The sequence below is a fragment of the Periplaneta americana genome, chromosome 12 (assembly GCF_040183065.1).
Source record: "Periplaneta americana isolate PAMFEO1 chromosome 12, P.americana_PAMFEO1_priV1, whole genome shotgun sequence".
In the NCBI taxonomy this organism is placed as follows: domain Eukaryota; kingdom Metazoa; phylum Arthropoda; class Insecta; order Blattodea; family Blattidae; genus Periplaneta; species Periplaneta americana.
In genome coordinates, this window is record NC_091128.1 from 178,976,749 (window position 1) to 179,000,563 (window position 23,815).

Consider the following 23,815-nt stretch of genomic DNA (forward strand, 5'->3'; position numbering starts at 1 on the left):
TTGTTTGCCAACATTTGAAACTGCGCTGGTCTGGACGTCAAAAATATATATAAAATTACAAACCACTCCAGTCGATGCACAGCAGTTTCAAATATGACTCGCACTGGCATTCAAGAACAAGAATTAATAAAAATCACTCATCATACCTATGCACCTTCTGAAATCCGATTTACAAATAAATGAAGAGCACCATTCGGAAATCCTGAATAAGTTGATACACCATGTAGGCCTAAATCAACGAGTTCCACTTCTATTACGCACACGTCCAATATAACATCAATTGAACCACCAACCACATTCAAATTTGAAAATTGTACATTCAATAATTATTCCTTTTAAAATTATTCATGTTTATTTTTTATGTCATCGTCGTTAATTAAAACTTTTCTAACACTTGTGTACAGTATATTAGTTAGGTTATGTTATAGCTTCTGCTATATGATATTATGGATAGTCACGTATCAGAGATTGTTTAATATTAAGATTTATTGAAAGTCATCTGTCAAGTGACGTTGATTACTGGGATTCGGATAACTGAAGTGAAATGCAACTGTTTTAATAATAAAAATGAAACTGAATCAACAAAGCCTTCTTGACTAGTAACATTGCCATCGTGTATAATAGATCGAGAACTTCTCGACGAGAAGGCATTGCTCACTACTGCCATCTAGCATGCATCTAGCGTAATATTTGTAATGTTGAGATGGTACAATAATACATTTGAAGACAGTTGTATTTTCGTAAGTCAATTAATATTTTATTGTATTGGAGTACTTCGTTACTTCTAATCTTTATATACTTTCTTCTAATCGTGTAATAGTCAATTAAATCCCACTCGAGTTTTGATTTTCTCTAGATAAATCAAAACGTCTAGTGAGATTACTGTTGATAATGTGTGGTACGCATCTACAGAGATCAGGACACACACTTTCCCCTCACAATATAAAAACACTGAAAATATGTCAATCATAAGAGAACAAAGGAATTGGCTGGGTTACTGGCTGAGAAGAAACTGCCTACTGAAGGATGCACTGGAAGGAATGGTGAACGGGAGAAGAGTTCGGGGCAGAAGAAGATATCAGATGATAGACAACATTAAGATATATGGATCATATGAGGAGACTAAGAGGAAGGCAGAAAATATAAAAGATAGGAATAAGCTAGGTCTGCAGTGAAAAACCTGTCTTTGGGCAGAACACTATGATCTAATAAATGAAGAGAACGTTGAAAATTTGATTAAAGTAATGTATGTTCTCTGGATCTCTATTGCGGAAGATGTCCTGACCTTCATTTCTTCACTGTGATATTCAAAACATTCACCGGTAGGCTGAAATTTTATATTGCCTGAATATATTTCACAACCCTGCATCGTAACATTCAGAGGTGCATACAAATCCTCGTTAAAATGTATCAAATCAAACATGCGCCTATCAGTGCCGGGGACAAACCAGCAGCTGTCCACCAATGCAACTCTGGAGTAAAAAATAAAATCGCGCATTTGTGACAAATATTGGCTTTGCGGTTCTACCGGCTACTGCAACAACCAAGTGAGAGACGAAGATTCGACATCTGAACTCGTCTTGTTAGACTGCAAGCAACAGCAACACTGATTTACCCACACTTAATGGCTTGTGTTTCATATTGAATTGCAGCTGATAATGAAATGCTGCTACTTCACACTGGCGAGAGTCATTTTAATCGCCGCTGTCAACAAGAATCTGCTTTGCTTTAACGGAATATTAAAAAAGTATCAACAAAATAAAAACAAAAGATTTAGAGATTCTGAAATAAGTTAATAATTGCATTTTGTATGTTGTTGAATGTTAAATTAAGTTAAACAAAAGAAATCCGAAACATGATTTAAAACAAAAGACTACACACTGCGAGGCCCGAATCACCATGGAGAATAAAAAAAAGAATACCATCTTACGTTTTTATCACATCTAACGTATATACAAAACGAATTAACTGTACGAAATTCTGAGTTAATCACGGTCAGCGCTGTTTTTATTCTACTGTTAAAGAATTCGTGTTTCTAAACGAAGAAACTGTAAATCTGCTGCATTTCTGGTCCCTTCAACAGCCCGGACAAACAATAAAACCCGCAGCGGGTGTGTCACTCACGTTTGGCAGATCCGTCGACCGCTGTGGGAGGCTTGGGCAGGCTGTCGGGTCGCCTCGTCGACCCCCGGGAGGGCGACAAGGGCGCGAGGCCCGTTCCTTCATTCGGCTTGAACACGGCGCGGAAAGAAGAGCAACAGTTCCCCATCTTGCTGCACCGATCTCACTTCTAGCTGCTTCGTCCGTTCACTGACGTTCGCGGAGGTCGGGTGGCCTTACCACTCCTCCGAAGACGACGCTAGAGCAACCTGGCGGTGGTATCTGCACACTAGCGGTAAGTCCGAAACCGCACGACCTTGCAGCAATCAGACTTCCGAAAGCCGGCCCGCTATGTGCTGCAGATTCCAATGACGTAACGAGGATTAAATCTGAATCAACGTCACGGATGGAAATGTGTCACTTTCCAGGATCCACTGATAACAATCCTTCCTGCAAGTTAAATTTGTTCATAGCTACTGCGGGGAATGTGACGTTGCAATAGTTATATAGAAAATAATGAAACAAAACACACCAAGTCACATGAAGCTTATCTCCAAAGTGCATCCTTGTTGAAGCAGAAGTGGTGTTGGTAGAAATAATAGTACTATTGGTGGTAGCAGTAGTGGAGGTACTACTAGCAATAGCAGTAGTAGTAGAATCAGTAGTAATGGTGGTATATAGCTGTGGAATAATGGTTAGCACGTCTGGCTATGAAACAAGCAGGCTCGGATTCAAATCCTGGTTGGGACATATTACCTGGTTGGGGTTTTCCCTCAACCAATTGAAGCAGAATTGCTGGGTAACTTTCGGCGTTGGACTCATTTCGCCATAATTAATCCACATATCACCATCCATACAATAGTCAGGGTAAAGTTCACGGTGCGGCGTGCTGTACTTGTACAAGAGCGCGGCCATTCGGCTACCCAATCATTCACAGAATAGGAGTGGTAAGCACAATAAGCCTCAGGCTGCAGTGCAAGCCTTCGAGTCCCTCCTCCGTACAAGAGAAAAAAATGGTGGTGGTGGTGGTGGTGGTGGTGTGATAGTAGTAGTAGTAGTAGTGGTATCGGGGAATTGCCAGATCTCATGAGTAGGGACCGGATTTTTATGTAATTACATATTATATTTCTTTCAACCTAACCGTATATAAATAACAAATCTTTGCGAATCTTGTAATTACCATTAATATATTAAAATTTAATACTACATATTTTTACATATTTACCCCACATTACATATTATGGATTGGTATTACATAAATCTACATATTTTGGGGTTTTATTCATTTTTACTTCTTTAAAAGGAAAAAGAAAACTTCTGCTGGGGAAGTTGGCAATTTGAAATATACAGATTTAAAAAGTCTTTTTACCTACCCAAGAAAGGATATATTTCGGGACGAAACATAACATCTTAGTTCCAGGAAGTAAAAGAGGCACTCACCCCATACCGCCCACTGTAAATATGAGTGAACAAAAGGCAAGCTTTCTCATACAACTACTCTGTATTGTAAAAATCAAGAAGAGAATAATCTCATACGCATAAGTGGACGAGATAGTAGTAGAGTCTAAAGACCTTACAAAGTTACAAGAAACAATAAACATCAAGGTAAAATGGTGCAATAGAAACAAATTTGATATAAATGTGGACAAGACAGAAATGATGATACTCAGAAACGGCGGAAGAGCACCAGAAACAGTAGAAATCGTCATGAAGAACAGAAAATTAAAAATTGTACCAGGCTACAAATATCTAGGCTTAACAATACAAACCAGCGCAGATATTGATATTAAATATTTTCATGATTTTACATATTTTGGTACATATTCAGCTTATTTCACACCTTGATATTACATAAAAATCTGGTCCCTAGTAATGACATTCGAGGGATGGTCATGTTACAGTCTAGAGTCTATACGTGGCGACCGCTAGAGAAGTCCCTGAGGGTAAAGATCCACTCGTAGGTATGGTACTCGAACTCCGGTCTCAAGCAGTTCGGAGACGGGTACTTCTGAAAGTCCACTGTCCGGACAGGCACGATATACGGAGCTCCTGGAACGCTCTGATATTGGATAATGGCGATATTCCAATTAGATCGTGAAAAACAAACATTAATTAACAGCAATAAAATATCTTATCCAGAAAACAGAGCAGCGCCAGCGGGTGGTCAGAGGCTGTGCCATTACCTCGTTGCCATAGTGATATCGTGCTAGACCGGTGAGTTGAATTTGCAGGAGCAAGAAATGTCCATTAGGAGTCTTCACGTGTCATTGAACTGCGATGTATTTTATTTATTCAATTTATTTATTTAATAATAACATATACATAAAAACGTTACATTAAAATACCCCGAAAGAGCAAAGCTCGTGTTCGGGGACAGTTCCGTTACATAGATATACATACTTTGTAGACAAAATACTTAAGAAAAAAGCTCACATAAAGATGATAATAAAATTAGTAAATAATACTAGTAACAACTGAGTGAAAAAAGAGACGATGTTGAGATTGGTGGATTAATATTAAAGTATTATTAGTAGTATAATTAGTGCAGGTCATGTTGCTATAGTAACCAAGATAAGATAGAAAAAATGTACTTAGGATAGAAATAAACTTGTTTTACAATACATGGTACATAATATAATGCAGGGAAGTCTGTCATATAATTTTTTTAATTCTGGATCTGAAAATTTCATTCCTTAAAGTAGTCAATTCTGGATGAAATTTTATTATCGAATTATATAGCCGTGGACCATAATTTGTACTGTGTAGTAAAGCAGCAGATGTGAAACATTTAGGTTCAACTAATTTAAGAATTTCATTTCGTCTTGTATTATGATCATGTGACTGAGCTACAAATTTCATTCTATTTTTATGATAGAATTTCATTAAAGAGTATTTATAAATTTGGTCAATTCTAAAAACATTCAATTCCGAATGGATCAAATTTGTTGGATAATCCAGTCGCCTTTTCAAACAAATTTTGATTATACGTTTTTGCAACATAATCAGAGGAAGAAGAGCGGTTTTTGTAATGCCTCCCCATCCAGTTTACAAAATGAGTTGTGGATTATTAATTTTTTTTTTATTTTATTGGGTTATTTTACGACGCTGTATCAACATCTAGGTTATTTAGCGTCTGAATGAAATGAAGGTGATAATGCCGGTGAAATCAGTCCGGGGTCCAGCACCGAAAGTTACCCAGCATTTGCTCATATTGGGTTGAGGGAAAACCCCGGAAAAAACCTCAACCAGGTAACTTGTCCCGACCGGGATTCGAACCCGGGCCACCTGGTTTCGCGGCCAGACGCGCTGACCGTTACTCCACAGGTGTGGTCTTATTAATTTTAAATGAGAAAGTGATTTCAATTTGTTCAATCCAGAGACTGTTAAGGAAAATGGCACCAAAGTAGTTTTAGTTATATTTAGAGATAGCAAATTTGCATCAAACCAGTTTTTGATCAAATTTATACGTACATTGGCATGTTTATAAGGCCCGATTGTATAAACCATTTAATCTTAGATCAGAGGTTAAATTGATCCTTGTTTCAGCTGAACTTGGAATTTTGTGTTGTATAAAGTCTAATCTGCGATTAATTTGTCTCAAAATAAAATCAACTTTGACTGAAGAAATTTCTCCGATTAAGTTAGATGATCCAAGTTCAGTTATTTCTTTTCTGTTTGAAATATACGAGTGGCAGATTGTGCAAATAAAATATCCATTATTATTAATATTAATAGATATGATAGGTACATTTATATATATTTCTTTCAATTTCTTGCCTTAATACACAAACAATCTTAAATTTTATAAGGCTCTATCGTGTTCAGCAGTATCAAATAACATAACCTATAATTATATTATGTTTATAACAACCATTAATTATTAATGGATATGATAGGTACATTCATAAATGTTCAATTAACTGTATTACTAAACGAAAATTGTCGTTTTATAAAGCTTTATTATGTATTAGAAGTATCAAACACCATAACATGATAACAACTTGGAGAACAGTCAATCTTCTTATTGTCCGCCATTATTTACATTGCAAAAAAAAAAAAAAACAGTGTCTCCAACAGAGTATACGGAAAGTCGCCAAAAAGTAGTTGTAAAGTCGCTAGATTTCTCATTATCAACAAAGAAAGATTAAATTTTGTCACTATGGGGTGCTAAAAAGGTCACAAAATCCCTATTTAAGCAATATAAAAGTTAAAAGAAATTGTTGTTGAAAAAGAGTTAAAATCGCTAGATTGGCAACACTGAACAAACCTGTATAACATGGTCCGCGCATCACGTATTTCACCTGTTTATGCGATGTTGCCAAATCCTTTTCACGTGAACTTAGATTGCATTTGAACCAAGGTAATTTTATCGCAGAAAAGTTTTATACAATACAAGAAGTGTCTGAACTCGGTTTACTTTTCGATCTTCGATCAAAGTTGATCTTTAGTCAGGGAGTTTTATACAATTGGGCCTAAGTGTCTTCCCAAGTTAAACCACTGAAAATCACCACCGTATGTCTCACAGCTTCGCTTACATTAAACAGATGCCATATTACGGGTTTTCATCGCGTTCGCTTCGATTTCAATCCGCGAATGTGAAATGTATTAATTGTGGGCTATTGTGTGGGGGCGCAGGTAGGTAGAGACTTCCTACCTGAATGCAGTGAATCACGGGATGAATAACTGAATACTGCAATGTGCAGCTGGGCTGTATTTAGACTTCACGTCACACAACAGCCCGAAGTCTGACTTGCTTAATCATTAAAAGGAAGAAGTTGTGAGCAATGGTTAATTTTAATTCAAATGAGGTTACACACAATCCAGTCGACTTTGTACCAGGGTTTTAATATCATTCATTGGTGTTTTCCTTTACGAAGTGCAAAACTCATTCAGACAACAATAAGGCGATAATAGAGTAAAGGTTCAATGAAAGTGGTTAGGCCTACACGGAGAAAACCTGCGTCACAGATCCAGGCTCCTCACTGAGCTACGGTTTGCAAGATGACTCAACTGAGAAATCGTTACGCAACGGCAATATTCAATGACGAGGATACAACCTGGGCCTTGAGCTGTCTGGTAAGAGAAGCTGTCTTTTCATCAGAGGACAACCGGTAGGCATAGTCATAGCGCTCATTTAAGACCCAGACGCTGTCAAACAGGCGCTTTCCTTTGAAGAGATGAGAGAAGAGTCTGTTTATCGATTAGGCCAATCACAAGGAGCGGTAACACACACCTACCAATGATGTGTTAGCTATTGTACTTGACGTACTCATATCAACTCCACGTAGAGTGAAAAAAACAATCTTGTATCTGGAGTTGATTGATGACGTCAAAAAGGTGAGGAATTTTAATTTCAATTAAAAGTAATCTTATACCTTAAAATTTATTCACTGTGGTGGTAGAAAACAATATATTGATGTCGGAATAAAAAATAACAGTAACTGGGGATAATTTTTACAACGAAACCGTGACAACACCGCTTGACATTACAAGAAGTAAGCCTTCCGCCTGGGTATTAATTGTACGCTAGGACTATACTGTATAAAGCCACAGATAGTGTATAAATCAATATAAACACATATACAGAGTTAGTTAAAAGTCCCGCACCACCTAAATAACTTTTGAAGCATGTGGTTCAGTGACATGAAACTTGGTATGTGAGGATATCATATACTAAGAACTCAATAATGGTATTACCGACTTTTTTCTGCTTCCGGTTTAACCGGAAGTAACTCCAACTCTCTTATTTTAAATGGTACACCCAATATATATATATATATATATATATATATATATATATATATATATATATATTTTTAATAAAGCTCATTAAGAGCTTTTCAAAAAGTACCCACACTTGATACTTCTGTACAAATTCAGTGTTGCTAAATAAAAATGGAAGTGGTGCAGAATATTCCTAAAGCCTGGTTAAATCATTCCTTAAATGGTTTCTATGATCGAGTGACACATTGTAAAGCAGCTGAGGGCTACCAATTTGAACACATAATTTAGAAGGTGAGCTAGCTTTGTTTTGTTTTTGTTAAGGAAGGAGTGTTTTATTATTTTAATATTCGATATACTTTTCTATTTTCTTGACTAAGCAACAATGAATTTGTACAGAAGTATCGAGTGTGGGTACTTTTTGAAAAGCTCTTAATGAGCTTCATTCAAAAATAAAAATATATATTGGGTGTTCCATTTAAAATAAGAGAGTTGGAGTTACTTCCGGTTAAACCGGAAGTAGAAAAAACTCGGTAATACCATTATTGAGTTCTTAGCATATGGTTATCCTCACATACCAAGTTTAATATCACTGAACCATATGCTTCAAAAGTTATTTAGGTGGTGCGGGACTTTTAACTAACCCTGTATATTGTAGGTGAAATATTTATACATTATAATGGACCGAAACATACCTTCGGAAAAACACACACATTATCTTTGCTCTAAATTTAAAATATTGATACAAGAATTTACCAGCTACGATTCCTTCTGACATGTAATATAATGCGGTCTATTTGTTTCGTTATTCAGTATGGAATAATAAACTGGGGAGGTATAACAAAATCTTATGTTCTCCCCGAGCCAACTCGATAAGAAAATAATAAAAAATATATTTAAAAATAACAATAAACATCTCGCTTTATTCACAAGCAGTCACCAGATCAAGATAATATCTAGCTACATATTGTTACGTTTACGAAGAAAATTCCTGACCACCCTGTGTAATTGCTAGCTTGTTACGCAGTAAATTTGTCGGTTTCCTGTAGCTGTTTCAGAGTATGGGGATTTGCCATGAATATTTTGGTTTTAGTATTCCCACAAAGGTAAAAATTAAAACTGTCCGTTTAAAGGATTAATTTTAAAATTTTATTCACAGATCAAATGTGTTTTAATCCATTCATGGAATCGTTTAAAAATTACCGTGTGGTAAAGGGAACATAACTGCACGAAATCTGTACATCATTTGGTATGGTGTGGCAAACTGTGGTGGACAGACAGGTCATTAGTGTGAATGACGTTCTTGTCTTCTGGCTTTAGAAAGTTAGAAACAATAATGCTATAAGTGGAACTACGCCGAATCCTTTTTTTTTTTTCTTTAGAAGTGCGTCTCAGGCGACCATCCTGTTTCACAAACTATGCAAAGAATTTACTGTACATGGTATTATATTTCCTTTGCGGACAAGATGTCCTTTGTCAAAATAACCACCGGAAGGTAGCTGGAAGTTTGCAAATGGAATAGAGTTAATGATCCGAATAATGGTAGGCCTATTTCTTGTACGTGTCCATTAGTTGTTTATGGAACTGTAAAAGCTCAGCTCGAGATTATCAGTTGACCTTCACAAGTTGCATTGAATGTATCCAGTTTGTGAACTTTCTTTACAATATCGTTCAGTTACAGTGGAAGCACAAGCAGTCTCAAACACGTTCACCCTTTCCAAGGTGGATCTACGTCTACTAACGTTGCTACTTCCAGTTCATCTTGTCAGTCAACGCTGGAGAGCTATTCCATCTCAAATCGACAGAAATAAGAGAAAATTGACCTTACAATTTCTAAATACAATGAAACTTTTTTTTTTGTGCGTAGAGAACTGTGATACATTGCTTTGTGCAAAGTTTGAGGCATCAGAACTTCATAGTGTTTAAATTAAAAATATTTTAATTTATCGTATTTTCATAAAATTGAGCAACTTTAAACTGTTCTGGCTCCGAAACCCTTTCACCCAATGATCAAAATCATGGTTTATTTTGATGCTGAGAAGTTAAAGTTTATATTGACATGTAAACAGTTTTTCTTACTTTTTATGGAAATGGAGAAATTTAGATTTTTCTTCATTAAGACGCCTTTGGCTATGAAAAAATGTGTTTTAAATATATGGTTAGATTCCGCATTGAAAGTACAAATAAACATATTTTTTACTGATGGTACGTTAATAAGAAAGTATTGAAAATATCAAATAAAGAAAATAAATAGTACGCGCGTGAAGTAACCAGCTGACTGTGAGGCGGGAGCTAGCCGAGGTAAGCAAGGCCAGGAGACAAACATGTGATGTTTCGTCTAGTAGCGCATAGCTGGGCTAGCTTTATCACAAGTTTTCATAAACACAGGAGTAAAATGACGCCCAACGCTCGCTTATCTTCAGCTCACGGCCAGTGCGTGCGGTACTGAGCCGTTCAAGTCTAGGCGAGTAAAAAGAATCTATTTAATACCCTCGAAACTTATTGCCGTACCACTAAGCAAACAATGCCGAATCCCTCTTAATGATGCAAGGTTTTTTCTCAATATTTTCTTACATTTTTACAAATGGGCAAAAAGCCTAAAAGTAAGTAAAATCTGATTATCTGTCTCTCTGTGTACAATAAAAATAAGGATTACTTCTTAACATAACCTACCAAATGTCAGCTTCAAAATGAGCTCTCGTTCAATGTTCTGCAGTAAATGGTTCCAGAGTTCTGAGCGCTGAAAGAGGCCTGTTTTTATAAAATACGCTAAATTTGTCGCTCAACAATACGAAAACCGTTTTACTTTCGATAGTATATTTTTGCAAATGCACTCTCCTCAGCACCTTGTATAAATAGGGAAAAAATTAGAGTATAAAAAAATGCGAGGTTTTTTACTGATCGATTTCATATGGAATAGCCCTGGAGCCTGTAGACTGTGTTAAAGGACAACGAATAAACTTGTGAAGTATTGTCAACGGACGGACGCGATTGGCTGGAGCAAAGAGATGTGACTACAAATACGTGTAAAATGGAACTTATTGTTTTTTTGCTTTTCGAACTTTTTGTATACATCGTCAGCGTCAAATGCTTTTTAATAATTTATTATTTGCGATAGGACACATTGATAAAATTTAAAATATATGCTCTTCAAATAATATGCAATTATATAAGATGATATTAGGTGGTTTTATTGAAACTAATTAAATCGATTAAAATTCGACTAATCCATTAAAGGAATCTAGTTACCTGAAGAACATTTTTAGCCGATCGACAGCTCCAGTAAAAAATCACGAGTGGGGATAGCCATGACAACGGATTTCGCTTATTAATCTGCTGCTGACGATATAAAATGCACGCAGCAATGTTGCGGTATGACTCTCACTACTGTGTGTACGCTGGCTAAGATCGAAGTCCGAGATGACGTTAAGATAATAAGGCAACTGCCCTCACACAGATCTCTGAAAACAGTCAAGTTCCCTGCAGTCAATATAGGTGACTATTTATTTCGTGGCAACTACAGATAGTCAAGTCAGTGTGTCTGGGATGGATGTTTCTCGGTTTGCTCTACAACAGTGAGTCTTGTCGGTTACTCAGCAGTGTTGCCAACAGTTGTTCGTATAATCCCGCTAGATGACTTTCGAAAACCCGCGATTTTCTAGAAAATATCTCTAGATTTTAATGTATACTTATTATTCAATAATAACAATAATAATAATAATAATAATAATAATAATAATAATAATAATAATAACAACAACAATAATAACGGTCAAGATAGAGCATCCACCCGCCAAAGTAACGAATATTGCACACTTTATTAATTCCCAATGTGGCACTATAAAGCAATTTTGAACACTTTTATCACAGACCAACATATTTAAATTCTTATTGCACTATATACCGTTAAAACCCAAAATCCAACAAAACCAGTTTCAACTAGTAAAAAGTAATGTTAAAATATAGATAATATAGATAATATTATATCTGAACTGCGACGGAGCATGAGCGCTGCTCATTCGGTCTCAAATTTTGTTAATACTACTGTATCTTCTTTTTATATTGCTTGTATTATTTTATTTGTATTTCTCTTTGTTTGTTTTGTAATTATATTTCTTTATTCTGTATATTTCAAAAAAATAAAATTGAAATTGAAATTGAGATAGATAGAAAGCGAATTTTCGTAAGATCTAGAATCAATGACAGGTTAGGTTTGGTTTGTATAGGTTTTTTAATTTTTTTTAGGCTTTTACCAAACAAAAACCTAAACAAACCAAACCTAACCTGACACTGATTCTAGATTATACGAAAACTCACTTTCTATCTTTATTTGCTTAAACTAGTTTTTACTAGTTGAAACTGGTTTTGACGGATTTCGGGTTTTAACGGTAACATATATGCAGTGCTCGGGAAAAGTGACATAAGTCAGTTTCCACAAACCTTTTTTGATAATTTATTGACAACTTACACTGGTTTATGTCGATTTGATTTTCTTCTGTATGAATTATTGTAATGGGAGAAATACTTATGTATTTTTTTTCTAAGCAAGCAGATGTTCCGTAAGTTGTCAATAAATTATCAAAAAAGGTTTGTGGAAACTGACTTATGTCACTTTTCCCGAGCACTGCTGATATATAATAAGGAATTATCACTACATTTACACATCCATTATTTCACAGAACACGAATTAAATGTAATTATGAAAGCCGCTTATAATGCTAATATGAATTTCATTTCAGAAACTTTAAAGATTAAAAACCGCTAGTATTCCCGCTAAGCGGGATAATATAATTTTACCCGCGAGATGGTTATCCAAAAAAGCTAGATTTAGCGGGAAAACCGCTGAGTTGGCAACACTGTTAGTCAGCAGAAGACGGGCGGGATGAATGTGACCCTCTTGGCTGTGGCTGTCGATTGCTACAAACATCACTCAGATGAGCAGCCAAGTTATTACTCATTCCGAAAACATCAATAAAAGTATTGGAATGAAAATAATTATTTTAATAAACTATTAATGATTGTTTACTCTGTATATCAATACCTGAACTTCTCGCTTCTTAAGCAGAAAAGCAATCGCCAGCAGCTGATGAAGTCTGCTTATTTTTTAATGAATAGTATCGCTACTGCGTCACGTAATAATATAAGCTTTCAAATCATTATCGTACTTCCCCCTGCCGCCTCATCCCGCGCTCTTTTCCAACTGTCGACGTTGTTAGAGAATTTAGACAGACTGGAAGCGTAGAAGACAAAAAGCGTAGGCGGCATGTCTTAAATGGTAAGCCTATCACACTTTGTGCAGAAGAACTCTAATCGGAACCATGTAATAACACACAGAAACCAGGCCGGCCGAGTGAACAGTTTCAAAATGCACTTACTTCATGAAACCCGAACAAGTGGTGATGATGACCAGTATTAGGCCTATTACTTACTTTCTTACTTACTTACTGGCTTTTAAGGAACCCGGAGGTTCATTGCCGCCCTCACATAAGCCCGCCATTGGTCCCTATCCTGAGCAAGATTAATCCAGTCTCTACCATCATATCCCACCTCCCTCAAATCCATTTTAATATTATCCTCCCATCTACATCTCGGCCTCCCCAAAGGTCTTTTCCCCTCTGGCCTCCCAACTAACACTATATGCATTTCTGGATTCGCCCATACGTGCTACATTCCCTGCCCTTCTCAAACGTCTGGATTTAATGTTCCTAATTATGTCAGGTGAAGGATACAATGCGTGCAGTTCTGCGTTGTGTAACTTTCTCCATTCTCCTGTAACTTCATCCCTCTTAGCCACAAATATTTTCCTAAGAACCTTACTCTCAAACACCCTTAATCTCTGTTCCTCTCTCAAAGTGACAGTCCAAGTTTTACAACCATACAGAACAACCGGTAATATAACTGTTTTATAAATTCTAACTTTCAGATTTTTGGACAGCAGACTGGATGATAAAAGCTTCTCAACCGAATAATATCACGCATTTCGCATTTTCTTATAACCTTATTCCTTTGCTGTGGTCGTGCCGGAGAATCAGTCCCATTCCGAGGCTTATTTGAAGGTTTCGTAACAAGCTGTTTTTTACGGTGATGGGTTGTTAGTCCTTCGCCCAACCCCCTATCGGCTGTCCGCGACTGCTTATTCAATATATTCACAACTACCCTGCATATCTGGAGACTCTATCCACAACGTGAGGACGCGCCATGCCGTGGTTATAGGGACACACAATACATGGAATAAATATTATTATTATCATTATTATTATTATTATTATTATTACTACTACTACTAGGCCTACTACTACTATTATTATTATTATTATTATTATTATTATTATTATTATTATTATTATTATTTGTGGTAATGATGAGTGATTAATTGAAGAGTATGTTAAGATTTTTCGGATTGAAATTTGATTTAATCCACCAATAGATCCAATAATAAGTTTTTCTGCAACTACAGTGCAGGCTTCATGACGGAAGCTGGTAGCGCAAATGCTGGAAATTGAAAGCAATAAGATTTTAAATTCAGAGGACTGTAGGATGAAAGAGAATGGGGAAGAAACTTGACGAATGTAGACACTTTTGGGAATGATTCAGGTGGGTAAGGTGGAACAGATTTCAGCACGTGCACCGCTCGTGGCATTCCTCGCTCTGGTCTGTGAGCAATTGATTGCTTTCTCACATGACTCACCAACACTTAATTACACAACGAGATCCTTCAATAGACTCACTCGATAATTCTCTACAAAGCTGCTAATGTTTACGTCACGCATAATCTGTTGTTATGCAAGTATCACAATCCGGTTACACATCCTTCATGAAGGGAATGTCACCAGCACAGACTCCAGGCAGAAACACAAAAAGTACTTGACAATGCTATGAATTTATTGTAGTACAAAGTTCTTAAGGACAAGGCTAATATTATCAGATATTATAGCATACTTTTCGGTTACAAATGTTAGGACTAATGTTTGGATGTTATTGATGAGTACTACAACTTATCTTTTTATGTAACAGAAGAGGTAGGCTACTTAGTCAAATCTTGACTAAATATTTTTATACATCTTGATTACACAACTTTTAACACTGTATCACTTCGGAATTTGTATGGTAAGACTTTCTTGTGTTAAATTTCAACGTACCTCGTTTACATTTTTCGACCTATTTATGGGTCATCTTCAGAACTGGTCGTTGTTGGTCTTGGCGCCACTTGTTCTGTTTCCTGTGAGAGTGTGTTCCTGTGATACAGTGTAGAGTCAAAGAGTGTGTGTGTTTTGAAATTGAATCGTGTGTTGAGAATTTCGTCGGGGTGTGTTTTCGTGTGTCTGTATATTTCATATTGTTCTAGTGTGTTGAGTTTCTGGCTTTTTGGTTGGATGTGCAGTATTTCCATGTCTGTGTTGATGTCTCCGTGGGAGTGGTTAGCATTTGTGATGTGTTCTGCATATGTGGAGGTGTTTTGTAATTTTGTTATGGCTGTGATGTGTTCTTTGTAACGTGTTTGAAATGATCTGCCTGTCTGTCCTATGTAGAAGTTGTTGCAGATGTTACATTTGAGTTTGTATACGCCTGTTCGTTTCAAACACGTTACAAAGAACACATCACAAATGCTAACCACACCCACAGAGACACCAACACAGATATGGAAATAGTACACATCCAACCAAAAAGCGAGAAACTCGACACACTAGAACAATATGAAATATACAGACTCACAAAAACACACCCCAACGAAATTCTCAACACACAACTCAACTTCAAAACACACACACTCTTTGAGTCTACACTATACCACAGGAACACACCCTCACAGGAAACGGAACAAGTGGCGCCAAGACCAACAACGACCAGTTCTGAAGATGACCCATAAATAGGTGAAAACATGTAAACGAGGTACGTTGTAATTTAACACAGGAAAGTCATACCATACAAATTCTGAAATTTTTTTAACATTTTGGCAATAATTTTTCTATTTTTATCACATAAAAATAATTTTCATTTTTAGTACACAAAAAATCCACTCCCTAGTTACCGAATTCATAAAAAAAACTTTGACTTTTACTTTACGATGCTCCATTTTTCTAACTTTGAATTATCTCCTGCAGCTCTTCACACTTCTTAAATTTCTCTCCCAGTGCCACAATTAAAATGATAGCCAAGAACTACGAACTCGATGAGTAATCAGTTTCTTTGCTATATCAGCACAGGCCAACTACCAGGTCATTTTCTTTCCTATTAAATATTTCCTTCTTTCAGAATAGCTCTCACATTCTCTCTTAACTGTCAGTGTAGAAGACAAATAACTGCCCTGCACCCTATCTCTCTTGCTTCTTTCTGCATGCAGGCTATTCCATATGAAATCGATCAGTAAAAAACCTCGCATTTTTTAATACTCTAATTTTTTCCCTATTTATACAAGGTGCTGAGGAGAGTGCATTTTCAAAAATATACTATCGAAAGTCAAACGGTTTTCGTATTATTGAGCGACAAATTTAGAGTATTTTATAAAAACAGGCCTCTTTCAGCGCTCAGAACTCTGGAACCATTTACTGCAGAACATTGAACGAGAGCTCATTTTGAAGCTGACATTTGGTAGGTTATGTTAAGAAGTAATCATTTTTACTGTACACAGAGAGACAGATAATCTGATTTTACTTACTTTTAGGCTTTTTGGCAATTTGTAAAAATGTAAAAAAAATATTGAGAAAAAACTTTGCACTATTAAGAGGGGTTCGGCATTGTTTGGTTAGTGGTACGGCAATAAGTTTCGAGAGTATTAAATACTCGCCTAGACTTGAACGGCGCAGTACCGCACGCACTGGCCGAAAGCTGAAGATAAGCGAGCGTTCGGCGTCATTTTACTCCTGTGTTTATGAAAACCTGTCATAAAGCTAGCACAGCCATGACTGTTAGACGACACATCACGTGTTTGTCTCCTGGCCTTACTTGTCTCGGCTAGGTCCCGTCTCACAGTCAACTGGTTAGCTCACGCGCGTACTATTTATTTTCTTTATTTGATATGTTGAATACTTTCTTATCAACGTGTCATCAGTAAAAAATATGTGTTTATTTGTACTTTCAATGCGGAATCTAACTATATATTTTTAAAATATTTTTTCCTTGGTAAAGGCGTCTTAATGAGGAAAAATCTAAATTTCTCCATTTTGCATAAGAAGTAAAAAAAAAAAAAAAACTGTTCACATGTCAATATAAACTCTAATTTCTCAGCATCAAAATAAATCATGATTTTGATCATTGGGTGAAAGGGTTTCGGAGCTACAACAGTTTAAAGTTGCTAATTTTATGAAAATACGATAAATTTAAATATTATTAATTTAAACACTATTAAGTTCTGATGCCTCAAACTTTGCACAAAGCATTGTAACACAGTTCTCTACGTACAAAAAAAAGTTTCATCGTATTTAGAAATTGTAAGGTCAATTTTCTCTATATTTCGGTCGATTTGAGATGGAATAGCTCATACGAGTTTTCAAACATGTTCCTCCATCATCAGATCGATATTGAAATACGTTACTGAAAAATAAAGAACCAACCACCATACTTCTACCAGAGAATTAATTATACAAACAGCACAATTCTCATTCTCAATAACCACAAGACAGGAATTTTCTCACTGCATTGCAAACCTACGCCTCGTGAAACTGCAGAGACATCAGGCGAACAAAACATGAAACACAATATATAAAATGATATACACGACGGGCAGCACTGGATAGCTTGCACGGCGTCAAAGGTTAAGACAAATTAATTCGCAACCCAGCGACCCTCAACAGTCTGGTTTATTTTCGTCCATGATTTAATTACTCATTGTTAAGAGGAGGTCAGGCCATTTCAAGCCAGTCGCAGATAAAAGATCTTGATATTTATTTTGTAGCCTACAGTAGCAAATATGTTATTTGTTATTAATTAAGGCTTATAAGTGACGCAAGAAAAGCGTTTTGTGGGTCAGCAGCATCCCGTGCCTATAAAAATGGATGTTTAGATGTCAGTGTCTACTTTTTAATTACAGGATGTTGAGCCTCCCTTCCACTTGGTTGATCTTAACGTAAGATCCTCATCATATCCAAACAATTCAACACGTTTTCTAAATGCACTTCACCATTACCTTCACTACTGCTGCTGGATCACACGCTTTTAGGCCTATTCGTATACTCAACAGTTGAAAGTGTTACGAAATATACTAGACAAGTATGTTAATATTAATACCGTTGTTTTGACGTTCTTTTTAGTTACACTCTACAGCAGAAGTCTCCAAAACGCGTATCGTCATTCATGCTCTCGATACTGCCCGCCTGTGCTGTAAGGCTAGAGAAGGGGGAGAGACTCGTACCTCAACAGATAGGAGCGACCAGTGGGGGATCGCGGCAACGATCTGCTTAAATTTACAAATAATAACATCAAAAGAATAAGAAATATCATACGTGTGTATATTATTTTGATATACTATGAAGCTAGAGCCCCGTCTGTTGCTATAGACACAAGCCGTTGCAAATTCAACCTCTTCTGTTCTATGGTGCCTTTCAGTGCCTGGAAAAGATCTTCTGCAGTTGTATTTCGTAATTACATCTAGAAGACATTCAGACACAGTGAAATGTTTATTAACTCCTCGGATGAAAATGGCTAGGTGAGCTTTGTCATTTGTATCTGTGCTTTCGTCCAATGCAAGTGAGTAAGCTACAAACTGGTTAATTGTGGTTTCGACTTCAGATTCAATTACATTTACAATCTTGAAATTCCTTCTCTGAACTGTAATTGGAAACATTTTAATTTTCTTAAACTTTGACTTTGTTCTGGACACAGTATTTTAGTAACGCCCTGTATGCACGATTTTACAAATGATGCTTGTAAAGGGCTTCATTGATTTTCCAATATTCCAACCTAGAACATAGCTAGCAAAAAGCTTTTTTGTTTAAGACTGAGGACATGTGTGTGATTTGTGTTTGTTTTTTCTTGTTTTATATTTATCAAAATATTTGTAGGCCTACGCATTTCACCTAAAATTAAACGAAAAACTATATATTTGTCATGCGGAAATGAGTGTAAACGTATTGTAATATACTGATTATTATGTATAACCGTTGGTTCATACAGATAGCCCCAAAATAAATTATTTTCACATGTCCAACGTGCCTGTAATTGTATGATATTCTTTGTGAAGAGTCGAGTATTCTCGTCGCATGTTGAATTTTAACACACCCTTAAAAATTTTCGAACAAATTAAGCATTTCACATTCTTCCCATTAACTAAAAAAAATATATATATATATATATATCTTCCTATTCATCCTTGAATGTACTACGTCCATGATTAGAAGACACTGTGAAAAGGTGGAACACGCCGACCAACACAATGATAATGGCAGTCCGCCACTGCTCTTCGTTTGCGCATAAACATTGAGTACAGTACAGGTGGGGATGGGTGAGGCGGAGCGCGGTCATTACGTACTGGCTTCGGTTCCGTTCAGGGGCTTACTCGACAGTATGCTTTGGAGACTTCTACTCTACAGGGTGAATCACGAGGATTTACCGTCATGCAGCTTATTTCCGAAAATATTCTGAGCAAAAAATGTCATACAAACATGTGTCCTAATCTCAATATTTTCAGAGTTACACTAATTTGACGTTGTTAGTAAAGTACCTTTCTTCTTTAGTTTTAAGGGTAAAAGACTTATTGCTGTATTATAGACTATGAACTATTCAGGAGTGTCATTTCTTTAATTGGCTAGCGTTCTGAAGCTAAAAATGTGTTGTTAATTGCTTTGTACAGATTTTGTTTTTCAATTTTTAACTAAAAATAACATCATTCTTACGCACTTATCACAAAAATTGTTACAAATCATACATTAGCAACTTGATTCTGTACAGTTTAATTATGCATCCTAATGTACGGTCTTGAAAAATTTACAAGAGTGGCGTAATTTGTAACAAATGTTGTGATAAATGCGTAAGAAAATGTAATTTTGTAGTTAAAAATCGAAAAAAAAAAAAATCTGTACGAAGCAACTATGGACTCCACAAAACATTTTTTGCTTCAGAATACTAGCTAATTAAAGAAATGATACTCCTGAATAATTCATTCTTTATCTGTAATATTCTTTTGTGCGAGATCGTGCGTATTTGCTTGGTTTCCGCACAAAACCAATCCGCTAAGTCTAAAATTCCACATTCAGTATTCCCAACCTAACACACATAATTTCCCTCTTCTTACCGCTTAAGTGACATATTGATTTTACTGCTTTAGGCTTTTAACATATTATTTTCAGAGACGTTCAATATAGTAATAATTGTAAATTGGAAACTTACCACTGCAATTTCACCTAAATTGCACTGTTAATTATTGTTTTTAAATATTTACAAAAATTAAGTAAACTCTACATCATTACATAACCTTACCGTTTGTTTTAAGTTTGCATTTATAGACAGGGGGGGGGGAAATAGACAGACGTATATCACGGCCTGCTGGGGTATAGTAAACACAGAAAACATTTTAAAGCAACAATGTTGAAGGTAGATATTTTTGTTTTGCAAATTTGCCGTCATTGAACAGAAACCAAGATGGAGATTTCATTGCAACTAATTAGAAATTCCTCTTTCAGGTATGTAATAAACGATCTTCGCACAAAATAATGTACGATACACGAGCGGTATGTTTTCTTTCAATTCTCAGAAATTAAAAAAGCTCAACTACGTTTCGCTTTTTCAAACTTTTCCTCGAACATGAAAACTTCAACATACCGCTCTTGTAACGCGTATTGCTATTACCCTTAAAACTCAAGAATAATGGTATTTTACTAACTATTTCAAATTAATGTAACGCTGAAAATATTGAGATGAGGACAAAATGTTTATATGACACTTTTTGTTCAGAATGTCTCCGGAAATAAGCTCCGTCACCCTGTATATGGAGTCACAGAGAATTGCCCATTAATATTGCAAGAGTCATTATTACTTTCCCTACAGGTTGTTAAGACTTGAATTGTTACTTTAACTGGCGAGTATGCAAGTCTCCACTCCATGCTCTGCTTCCTGAATTCTGACCCGAAATGATGTAGAAATCCATTTTTGATCATACGTTATAATATAACGTATTTCCTTCAGCCAAATAACGATTCTTTAAGGGACAGTATGGTTGAATTTTTGGCCAAAATGGTGAAAATAAATATATATTTTTTTGCATAAATAATTACCTTATAGAATTACTTAACACTGTCCTATTTTTAGCCCCTGCCTACTACTTTTAAAGGTCTGGAGACCATTTTTAAAATGCTACGCGCAACTCCTTTAAACCTACCACACACACTAAAAATGAAGTTTTCTCAAATCTACGTTTTTAGTCAATAATAAAGTTCCTAGCGGCTTACATTTTTCTCCGGGTTTACATGAAACTTTGCAAGAATATTCATCATATTGCAATACACAAAGCTGTGCATGAAATCAGCTCTTCACTGAGAACTTTTCATGATATGAATTTTTAACTTCTAAAAATTGAAGAAAATTATCAAGAAAAAATTGTGAATTGTACGAAAATTTTTATCTCATGAACAATTGTCAAACTTAAAAATCCATGAGCAGTTTTCATCATTAAATGTAAGTCCTTCACAGAAAAGGTTTAAAAGCAAAAAGAGTCCTGAAGCCGCCAGGGAGCTTGCCTTGGCTTGGCTGGCTTGCTTGCTTGCTTGTTTTTGTTTGTTAGTTTGTTTTCGTTTGTTCGTTGATTCATTCATTGATTGATTTATTTATTTATTTATTTATTTATTTATTTATTTATTTATTCTGGTGTAGTTAAGGCCATCAGGCGTTCTCTTCCACAACACTAATTTACGCATAATTAATATAAAATATACCAACTAATAAAGGTAGGGATGCCAAGAAAGTATAAAACAATAAATAGATACCAGCCTGAAGTCGTTCAGGCATTAATATCATTAAAATACGTGAAAATTTATATCTGAATGAAACTTGATGAAATCTGGTACTGTTATTTAAACATACAGACATAACAAACCCGCCGAATTTGAAGTAAATTAATCAAAAACTTTAAGGGTTCCGAAACGCAGTCCCAGTGTCCTTTAAAATCTTCTACACATCATCACAGTGCTATAGGCAATTTACTGCTCGGTTCCACATCTGTATAAAGTGCAACGCCACACCTTGAATAGCTATTCTCCTATCTTCCTGAATCGTTTTATCAACAGTAATCTCACTAACTTAGAAGTTTTGATTTATGTAGAGAAAATCAAAACTTGAGTGGGATTTAATTGACTATTACACTATTAGAAGAAAGTATATGAAGATTAGAAGAAATAAAGTACTCTAATACAATAAAATATTAATTGACTTACTGAAATTCTATTTCACTAATGTTAGCTTCACCAAAACATCTGAAAGGGAGCCACCATTTTCAGTTGACTGTATATGCTGTAAACAAATTACGATCGCAAAGCATGTTTCATAGTACCATAAAGAATTTTCAGTTTGAAATGTTGGCAAACAAAGAAACAAATGCTAGGGTAGTGATAAAACGAAACAAATGCTAGGGAAGCGACAAAATTAAACAAATGCTAGGGAAGCGATAAAATTGTGCGATAAGCAGCCATGATTGGTACCGTTTTATTCGTAAAAAGTAGTATGACGTAGTAAAAGTGTAATAGTCAATATTATTTTCAAGTGTTGTTAAAACTTCTGGTTTTCCTGGGCATTCTTCACTCGTAACACTCATTTCAACATTTTTAAACATGTAAACCCCTTATAGAAAATGGCACGGTTCATATAATTAACATCAAGTTTTTGCAGATCCTTGAATATATTTCTGCAGGTTTCATATCTTCTGCTACAAGAAACCGCATCACTGATCGTTGTTTAACTAGTGTCCACAGTTAATGCGGGCACGTTATCTTTCAAGTTAGGGTATTTTACACGTAATTATTTGTATAAGAGATATTGTGTAACAAAGACAAAGGTTGTCAATGTATGTCCACAGAATACGCTACATAGCCAACCATATTAATATATACAAGATTAGTTAAAAGTCCCGCACCACCTAAATAACTTTTGAAGCATACGGTTCAGTGATATGAAACTTGGTATGTGAGGATAACCATATGCTAAGAACTCAATAATGGTATTACCGAGTTTTTTCTACTTCCGGTTTAACCGGAAGTAACTCCAACTCTCTTATTTTAAATGGAACACACAATATATTATTTTATTTTTGAATAGTGCTCATTAAGAGCTTTTCATAAAGTACTCACACTTGATACTTCTGTACAAATTCAGTGTTGCTAAATAAAAATGGAAGTGGTGCAAGATATTCCTAAAGCCTGGTTAAATCATTCCTTAAATGGTTTCTATGATCGAGTGACACATTGTAAAGCAGCTGAGGGCTACCAATTTGAACACATAATTTAGAAGTTGAGCTAGCTTTGTTTTGTTTTTGTTAAGGAAGGAGTATTTTATTATTTCAATATTCGATACACTTTTCTGTTTTCTTGACTTAGCAACAATGAATTTGTACAGAAGTATCAAGTGTGGGTAATTTTTGAAAAGCTCTTAATGAACTTTATTCAAAAATAAAATAATATATTGGGTGTTCCGTTTAAAATAAGAGAGTTGGAGTTACTTCCGGTTAAACCGGAAGTAGAAAAAACTGAGTAATAGCATTATTGAGTTCTTAGTATATGCTTATCCTCACATACCAAGTTTCATGTCACTGAACCGTATGCTTCAAAAGTTATTTAGGTGGTGCGGGGCTTTTAACTAACCCTGCATATAATTATATATTTAATGTAATAACTCCTGTATATAAATAAGGATGAACTCAGACAGTGGAACCCGTCTGATCAAAATCCATCTTGCGGGTAAATTAGTTGAGTAATACATTACATGATAATTTGAGGTGCTATTCAAAGACATTTCGCTAGCCCGCGCTACGAGCGTACTAAACTAGCCCCGACTATCGACTGATTACTTGTACAGG

The 23,815-nt window shown here is 35.7% G+C and overlaps 1 protein-coding gene across 3 annotated transcripts in view; it reads right to left on the reverse strand.

The window, feature by feature from the left end:
- LOC138711248 (annulin-like) overlaps window positions 1-23,815 on the reverse strand; it is a 153,003-nt gene that overhangs the window by 123,056 nt on the left and 6,132 nt on the right. Inside the window, exon 1 of one of the 3 annotated variants that reach the window (XM_069842664.1) lies at window positions 2,125-2,405. The exons of 1 other annotated variant lie outside the window; for it this stretch is intronic. In XM_069842664.1, coding sequence (XP_069698765.1) covers window positions 2,125-2,269 — 145 coding nt within the window. In that variant the 5' untranslated portion in view covers window positions 2,270-2,405. Of the gene's footprint in view, window positions 1-2,124; window positions 2,406-23,815 lie in introns of those variants that run through there. One more of the 3 variants, XM_069842665.1, reaches the window with a different exon arrangement.